The sequence below is a fragment of the Quercus robur genome, chromosome 2 (genome assembly GCF_932294415.1).
Source record: "Quercus robur chromosome 2, dhQueRobu3.1, whole genome shotgun sequence".
Lineage (NCBI taxonomy): Eukaryota > Viridiplantae > Streptophyta > Magnoliopsida > Fagales > Fagaceae > Quercus > Quercus robur.
The window spans coordinates 94,316,663-94,324,536 of NC_065535.1; the positions used below are offsets into that span (position 1 = coordinate 94,316,663).

Genomic DNA, 7,874 nt, shown 5'->3' on the forward strand with positions numbered 1-7,874 from the left:
ACTCTTGAGAGGACAGTTCGGTACGTAATTGCCCTTATAAATTTTCGTTTTTAGTTTTTAGATTTTGCTAATGTGTTATGCTATTATTTTTTGAAATATTTTTTCAAGAATAATAAATAATTTAATATGTGTCTTAAAGACACACGTTAACCGAATCTTTAGTTTTTATGGTTTACTGTTTCCGTTACACCCTGTGTGCTGTACTATATGTTGCACGAATTAAAATTTGTTATATGTTCACTTATTTCAGTCTGATTTTATATCTTTTCTCTTTCCATTTACCTAAAATAAAAAAATAATTTAAATAAACAAAAACCAATACATCACAGCACAGCAGCAGCAGCGCCACCAACCTCTGCCGACACAGGTCGTCAGCGCTGCTAATCATGGCGCACTAAACTTACCAATTTTGATCGGCAATCATTTTCATTGCTTAAAACTGCAACACAAATGGTTGTTCTTTACATCCCAATTGGATCAAACCCAATCTACGATTCTTCTCCACTTGGAATAACCCACAAAAATCAAAGAATGTTCAGCTGCTGCCGTGCTGTGATGTATTGGTTTTTCTTTATTAATTTATTTTTTATTTTAGGTAAATGAAAGGAGAAAAGGCATGAAATTAAGCATTAATGAAATAAGTGAACCTGTGGTAAATTTTAATTCGTGGAACATATAGTAGAGGAAAATTATTAGGTACTCCTAGAGTATCATAAATCTATACTCCTTCCTCTCATATGAATGGTAGGTCCCAACATGAATTTAATTAGTGAGACCCACCATTCATGTGAGAGGAGGGAGTACGCATTTATGATATTCCGAGAGTATACAATAATTTCCCTATAGTAGAGCACAAAGGGTGTGAAGATTTGGACTCTTTATTTAGAATGAAACATGTTTTGATAAAATAAGTAGAAAAAAAATGGTTAATTGTCCTTTAATTTTAGGGTGGGTTTGGTTGGATGAGTGAAAAAATAGGAGAATAAGATAATAGTGGGAGGATAGAAAAGTGAGATGATAGAAAAAATTTAGTTTTCCCACATGTGGGTTCCAGTTAGCTCAACTAGTAAAAAAAAAGTTTTCCCACATGTATGTTTGGTTGAAGCGGTGGAAAAATGAAACTATTGTGAGAGGGTAGAAAATTTTTTCGTTTGGTTGAAGAGAAAAGTGGGAGGATAAATGTAGTTTATATAAATCGACTTTTATGTCATTGTTACATGATATATAAGTGAGAGGATAGAAAAAATTTAATTTTCCCTCATATATGTTTAGTTGGAGGGATAAAAAAGTGATTGTAGAAATTTTTTTTGTTTGGTTGAAGAGAAAAGTAAGAGGATAAATGTACTTTATATAAATTGATGCTTATATCATTGTCACATAATATGTAAGAAATAATTTATTTGTACTCATTAAATAATATAAAAATTAACCCATCATACAAATAAATTTATATATTTTTCTTTGTTATTATATATAATATATTGCTGGGAGTATAAATAAATAAATAAAAAAACTGGGCAACAAAACACTGTTCAACTAGATTTTAACTAAATGACAGATATGTTAAATCTTGATGATGATCCTTGCTTTAGAATTTGTTTTTTTAAATTCTCATATCAAGTACCATTTATATTATATTATATTTTGTATGACGATTAATTAATTAGAGTTTTTATTAGTTAATATTTTTTCAAATTAGGGGTGTTTAATAGAGGAGTTTAAGTAATGTTGTTTGAGTGTTTTTAATATACGTGTGGGTGAAAAAATATATATAAATGTATTTAAAATGCTAAAAAATGTGTTCGAAATGCCCTACCAAACCAGCTGTAACTTTGCTGTCAACGTATCTTCTAATCTTTCATGTCTTCAAATTCAATGATGAAGGCTATGGCCTTATCTAGTTATCATGTTCACTCGTGTGGATTCCACACATGACTCATGAAAAAGATAGGGATCAAATTGGTGGTGGGACAAATATTTGTCTAGTTAAATAACGAGAGAGGATGTTTTGATTTTGATTGCCCACCAAATTAAATAGACGCCCTGGCAGCTAGCATATATGCCATACATAAATTTTTGTTACTTTATACCCAAATATGAAATAAGTCCATTGTCTTGTAGTTTTTGACTTTGATTGGCCATCCTTAACTTCATCTTTTCTCTTTTAAGACAAATAAAGATAGAGAAAGCGTAAATTGCTACAACTTTTTGAAATAGACGACTGCAAGTAGAAGAAAAAAAAAAAAAAAAAAAAAAAAAAAGTAGATTCATCATTCATGTGAAAGTAGGTGGCTAATTGTACATTACTGGTTAACACTTCAATAAATTGTAAAAAAAATTATGTACGTAGAAAAAATGATAAAGATTCCCTATTTTATAGTTAAGATACAGATTTCTACTCTACTTTAAAAATATATATGAGTCTATGTCATTCAAAATAAGTTATCTTGGTATAATGAAATTTTAGAAGATGTGGCAGCATGAAATTTTGGTATAGTTTATTGCTTCACGACTCTCACATTCCATACAAAATCCTATGAGATGGATAGCAACACTAACCTGACACGATTTCACCATAAATTCCTAGAGAAAGAGAACAGAAGAGGGGGTGAAAATGAAAAGAATGTAAACCTTTTCCATTATAGATTAACAATTTGGATAATTAAATTGCATTTTAGAATTTGCAGTCTATCACTCAATATCACAAAAGCACACATGGTGGCTTGCAAGTCAGATCATTGCTCAGCCTTTTGTTGTTAATAAAAATTGCAATTTATCAAAATAAATAAACAAAGCACACATGTCACGACAAGTACTACAAGTACTCGATGCTTTTGTGTATAACACTTTCCAACTTGATATATAGCAGAATATAGAGCACAATTATTAGTGCTTTTTTTCTTCTTCATTTTTTTTTTTTTTTTTTTTACAATTACATATTTGTAGGAATAAAATTTTAGGTCTAAAATTTTGATTTTTTTTTTCTTGCGTGGATAATTTTACACTTGGGAATGAAATATTTCAACTTTGAACATTTCCGTTGAAAACACTAAAAGATTAAAGTTGAGTTACAAGATTCTTTACTAAGATATAGGCATAACTTCCACTTAGAACTTCAGTTACAATTGATTGGCAAGATTTGTGGCTAGATACTGAAATAACCAGGGGCGGAGCTAAGTAATGCATTGGGGGGGGCCATGGCCCCTCCAAATTTTTTTAAATCCTCTCTAATTATAGGGAAAACTAGTTCTCAGTCCCTTTGATTTAATAGCTGGCCCCCGCAAGATAAAAAAACTTGGCCCCCCCTCTTATATGTCAGCCATAAGAACTTCCTTCCCTCGTCTCAAATCCCCACTTTTTAGCCATAAAGATTCATTCATTTTGTTTTCTTCATTCTCCATTAAAAGCACAGCTATTGGCAGATCCCTTTTTATTTATTTAATTATTTTTTTTTGCTAAGAGGCTAAGACCATATCCCATGTCCTGATGTTCATGCCCATGTTTTTAACAACAGTTTTATCCCTCATTTTTTCCACTATTTAGTCATTCAATTTCCCTAATAGAATAAAGTCATAAAACTGAGGTGTAGTACATTATCTTTCCCAATTAAACTCTGTATTGAATTTAATTGTCCTTAAAAATGATAATATTGCTTGTATTTTATTTGTCATGGTAAACATGTGTTTGAATTTAATTGAGAAACCTAATGTATTACATTTTAGATATTATACTTAAGTTTTGCAATTTCCCAAAACTATTACTTGTTTTGTTTTGTTTGTAATTGCTACCCACCCATGTAGGATGTGGTTAGCCCATTAAACCATGGGCTAGGGCCCTTCAACACATAACTACCTTGGAAAGCCACACATAAATTCAACCACTCTAATGCCCCACTTGGTGACAAGCCTACGTTGCACTTTATAGTCACCCAAAAGACTGTACTCAATACTCATCGTCATTACCGAGTGCTCTCTCTTCAATTTCTCTTCATTAATTCTTCCTTACGATGCTCAATTGGTTGATTAGCTTGTTAGTATTTTGAGTGCTAATTTGAATTACACTAATAAAAAAATTCTAGTAGTAATCTTATGATATATATATATATATATATGATACATATATAGTTAAGACTTACTTTGGATTTAATGTTTGTTTTTCTAAACTAATGTGCCAAGACATGTATGAATGTTATATTTTGAATTTTTCTTGAATTGCAAATCAATATGATTGTTTTATCTTGGCCCCCCAAGCAAAAAATTTTGGCTACGCCCCTAGAAATAACATTTTGCCATAAAATTAATGTACCAACTTTAACCGTTTTTATTAGCTGATACAGGTAAAAAATAACCTAAACGAGAAGGAAAAGGTGAAAGAGTAAAGCTATGATTTTGATTGGACTCATCGACATTGTCTAGTGTTGGCTCATTGTCTTCTTCCTCATCTTTTGTGATGGGAAGAGCATAAGGACATTTGCTTATTACCCTGCAAAACACAAACCATGTAATGAGTAGAGATTAATTAAGTACTTTCTGTTAACAAGATCTAGTTGAGTGCTTTTGCTGTGCAAAATGTGTGGTAGTCGTTCTAGCTAAATGCAAACCCTTAAATTCATAAGGGTTATGTTTTATAAATTTTCAACCTATTCTTTTTGTAAGTACAAACTCTTATTGATATATAAGATAACAAGATTCTAATTTTATTGGAAAAGCCAAGAAACATTAAAAAAAAAAATCTAAATCTTAGAATTTTTGGGCTATCTATGGACCTTCAGCAAATTAGTTAGGGTTAATCATATGTATTTTTTTCTATCATTCTATTATATTTTAAGTTTAATTACCTCCTCGATACAAGAACAACATAAAAATATTAAAAATTTACGCTATATTTTTTCCAGAATCATAACAACTAATGATACCCATGCGTGGCAATTTGTGAAGCCATACACATTCCATTTTGTTAATTTCAATATTTAGTAGAAAGAGCTACGTTTAGTTGACAAAGATAGAATAATGGTGAATTTGATAATGGTTGATTCTCTTCTAGGTCTGTACCTCGAATTCTAATTAATATGTATTTTTAATATGATACAGGGAAAATTATATTATGAGTAATATTAGGATACTATAAATTCTACTTTAGAAATCTTATACTATATATTAACTCTTAAATACAAAACAAAAAGTATTTAAAAAAAATTATTTCATATATTGTTGATTTGTTACTAATCACATTCATTACCACCTCAATTTTTAAGCATTTTTTCCCCTTTTTTTTGCTGTTACCTTTCTCTGCGCTTTTCAAGAAAACATTGGATGGAAAACCTTCTTGCCATTGGAATTCCTGAAAATGGCAATGAAATTTAGGCTTTGTTAGATATATTATGAGCTGTGACATTGAAATAAAAAATATAAAACGCGCTTGGAATGTAATTTAATGATGCATCCATACACAAAGTACAAGATTAGAAGAAAACTATGTCATTTACATGTGCAAATGAAATCGTGAACTATTAAAAAGCAATAACTTGAAAGTTCAAGCACAACAGTTAAATAAAATATATGCTATTAGCAGTGTAGGGAAATAGTTTGGGATTGGTTCATTCTCTTGAGAAATATGTATGGTATGTTCTCTATAAAAATTTTAAGTTTTTAACACAAACTATATGGTTGAACATTTCTTGCATGCTCTAACTTGATCATGTCACTAATTATTTACTAAACATGACCTAATTAATCATTAATGATTGTGCTACAAATTATGATACCTTTTTCTAACTTGCTATTAATTGATGGTAAGTTGGATGGATGAGATGGTGTTCTCACTTCTGTTTTTGGCATTTCTGTGACAACAGGTTTTGACAAACAGCTTTGATTACCAGCAAGGAGCATAATTGCTTGGGCCTGCAATGAAAATATGTGAGTAAATAATTTGTGTATAAAGAGAAAAAAACTTGTCTTCAAATCAGTGCGTTTGGATTAGTTTTTCACTTATTTATTTTTTTGAAAATAGAAAATATGCACTTGTAAATTAAAAAGAAAAATGTTATTGGGTACCTTTGTGCACTCGTTAAGGATGTTTTAAAAACCAATAAACAAATATTATTTAAATTAAAAGTGACTCGGCTTTTTATGGAAAACTAATTAATTATAATAAAATAAAAAATCAAACATAAAATATGATACTTTAAAAAGAAAACATAAACAAACAAGTTAAATGAACTCCCCAAATTAAAAAGCTAAAACAAACACTTTGATCTAGTGAAATTTTTTGGAGGACTTGAAAAGTATATATAAGTTGCATACCCTGTCAACAGAAACATTGTCATAGACATTAATAGCTCCATTGTAGAATATAGTGAGTTGTGATGTTGAAGACCTCCCATCCAGAGAATTTGATTGTAATGAATCAGTCCTATAAACATAAGAAGTAACTAAAGAGATCTTTTTTTTGACAAATGAAATTGTTATACAAATAATTTAACAAATGAAAAAAAAATGTACCTAAGTACCGGAAGTAATGCTTGTTCTAGTAAAGAAGCAGGTCGATTCAAATTAGAACCAAATTTAGGTGGCAATAAAGGGCGTGAAGTTCGCCTCTTGAAGACTTCTGACTCTTCCACGTTTGATTTTCGTTTGTTCTGTTGAAATCTGGTGAGATATTTTTTAAACAAGCAAATAGTTTGAGACATGTCATATGATGTATCTGGGTTGGTCCTATTTTTTTCAGTGATGAATTCAACATCTGAGTTTGAATCTTCTATTCTCATGAAATCCTTTGTTCTAGGAGTGCTGCAAGACATTTTGTCCACCCAAAACAAGGAGAATCCTTTAGTCCTGTTCAGGATTGAAAAAGATGATTTAAAATATATTTATATATATATATATATATTTATAGTAATCTCTCCAGTATCTGGATTTTGAAATGTAATATATCTTTTTCCCTCATATGTGCTATCACAGACTAAGGAGATCACTTGGGATTAAATTGTAATACCATAGTTCAGCAAGAGAGAGATGTGATGGCTCAAACATATATGCCAGAGAGAACTTCTATTATCAAAGACATCTATAAATTGCAGTAAGAGTGAAGAAGACTAGACTTGGTATCATATGCAACATGCTTAAATTCCTTCACCCCCTTACATAATTGCGTGTATGTAGACAGTAGACAGCTTCTAGTACAACCATTACATCCAACGGATGTGGGATGGGCCTATAAACATCTCTTCTCTTCCTGATTGGGTCTCTTCTTTGGGCTCTAGAGATGGTTTTGAATCCTCTCTTTTTTTCTCTTAGCTAATATAATCCTTATTTATCCAACCAAAAAAAAAAAAAACAAGGTCTATAGTTTTAGAAAAATGGGTTGGGTTAACTAGCCGAAAATACAAAAATCTTGAGGCCTATTGACCAAGCTCATGAGCAGCTAAATTTGCCACCATACATTTTCACATATGTTTGGAACGGAGGAAGATGAGAAAGATCATCCAGCCCCCATTTCCCTTTCCCTTTCCTCTTCTCTCCTTCCATCATCTCCCATCATCCAAACATAAGGTTAGAGAAGTCATAGGAAGCAAAATCTTTCTTAAGCTCCTTGACATTAATGATTGAAAGAATATTCAGCTGGACCAAAAGGCAGTGCAATACAAATTGGACCACATGTTATATAACATTTTCCCTATTGATGCCTATATGTTCCTTTTGCCATGGTTCTCATCGAGCCAGTAAGTATGCAGTGGTTCTTATGAAAGGAAATGATAGAGAGTTAGGAGAGACAGAGAGAAATGCACCTGAACAAGTTGGAGGACAAGTTGTCTCAGTGCTAAGAATTCTTGCTCAACTGGAAGGGGATCATATGAGTGTGAGTGTGTGTGAGTG

The 7,874-nt window shown here is 31.2% G+C and overlaps 1 protein-coding gene across 2 annotated transcripts; it reads right to left on the minus strand.

Annotated features, from left to right (window-relative positions):
• Nucleotides 1-3,917: 3,917 nt before the first annotated feature.
• Nucleotides 3,918-7,874, minus strand: LOC126707581 (protein TIFY 7-like). 2 transcript variants are annotated; one of them, XM_050407310.1, is made up of 6 exons: nucleotides 7,787-7,874; nucleotides 6,501-6,833; nucleotides 6,303-6,411; nucleotides 5,823-5,900; nucleotides 5,283-5,340; nucleotides 3,918-4,482 (listed from the first exon to the last, which is right to left on the minus strand). In XM_050407310.1, the coding sequence occupies exons 2-6, from the start codon at nucleotides 6,797-6,799 to the stop codon at nucleotides 4,478-4,480; spliced, it is 549 nt and encodes a 182-aa protein (XP_050263267.1). In that variant the 5' UTR covers nucleotides 6,800-6,833; nucleotides 7,787-7,874; the 3' UTR covers nucleotides 3,918-4,477. The 2 variants fall into 2 exon arrangements, with proteins under 2 accessions (XP_050263267.1, XP_050263258.1); XM_050407301.1 differs by having other exon boundaries at nucleotides 5,765-5,900.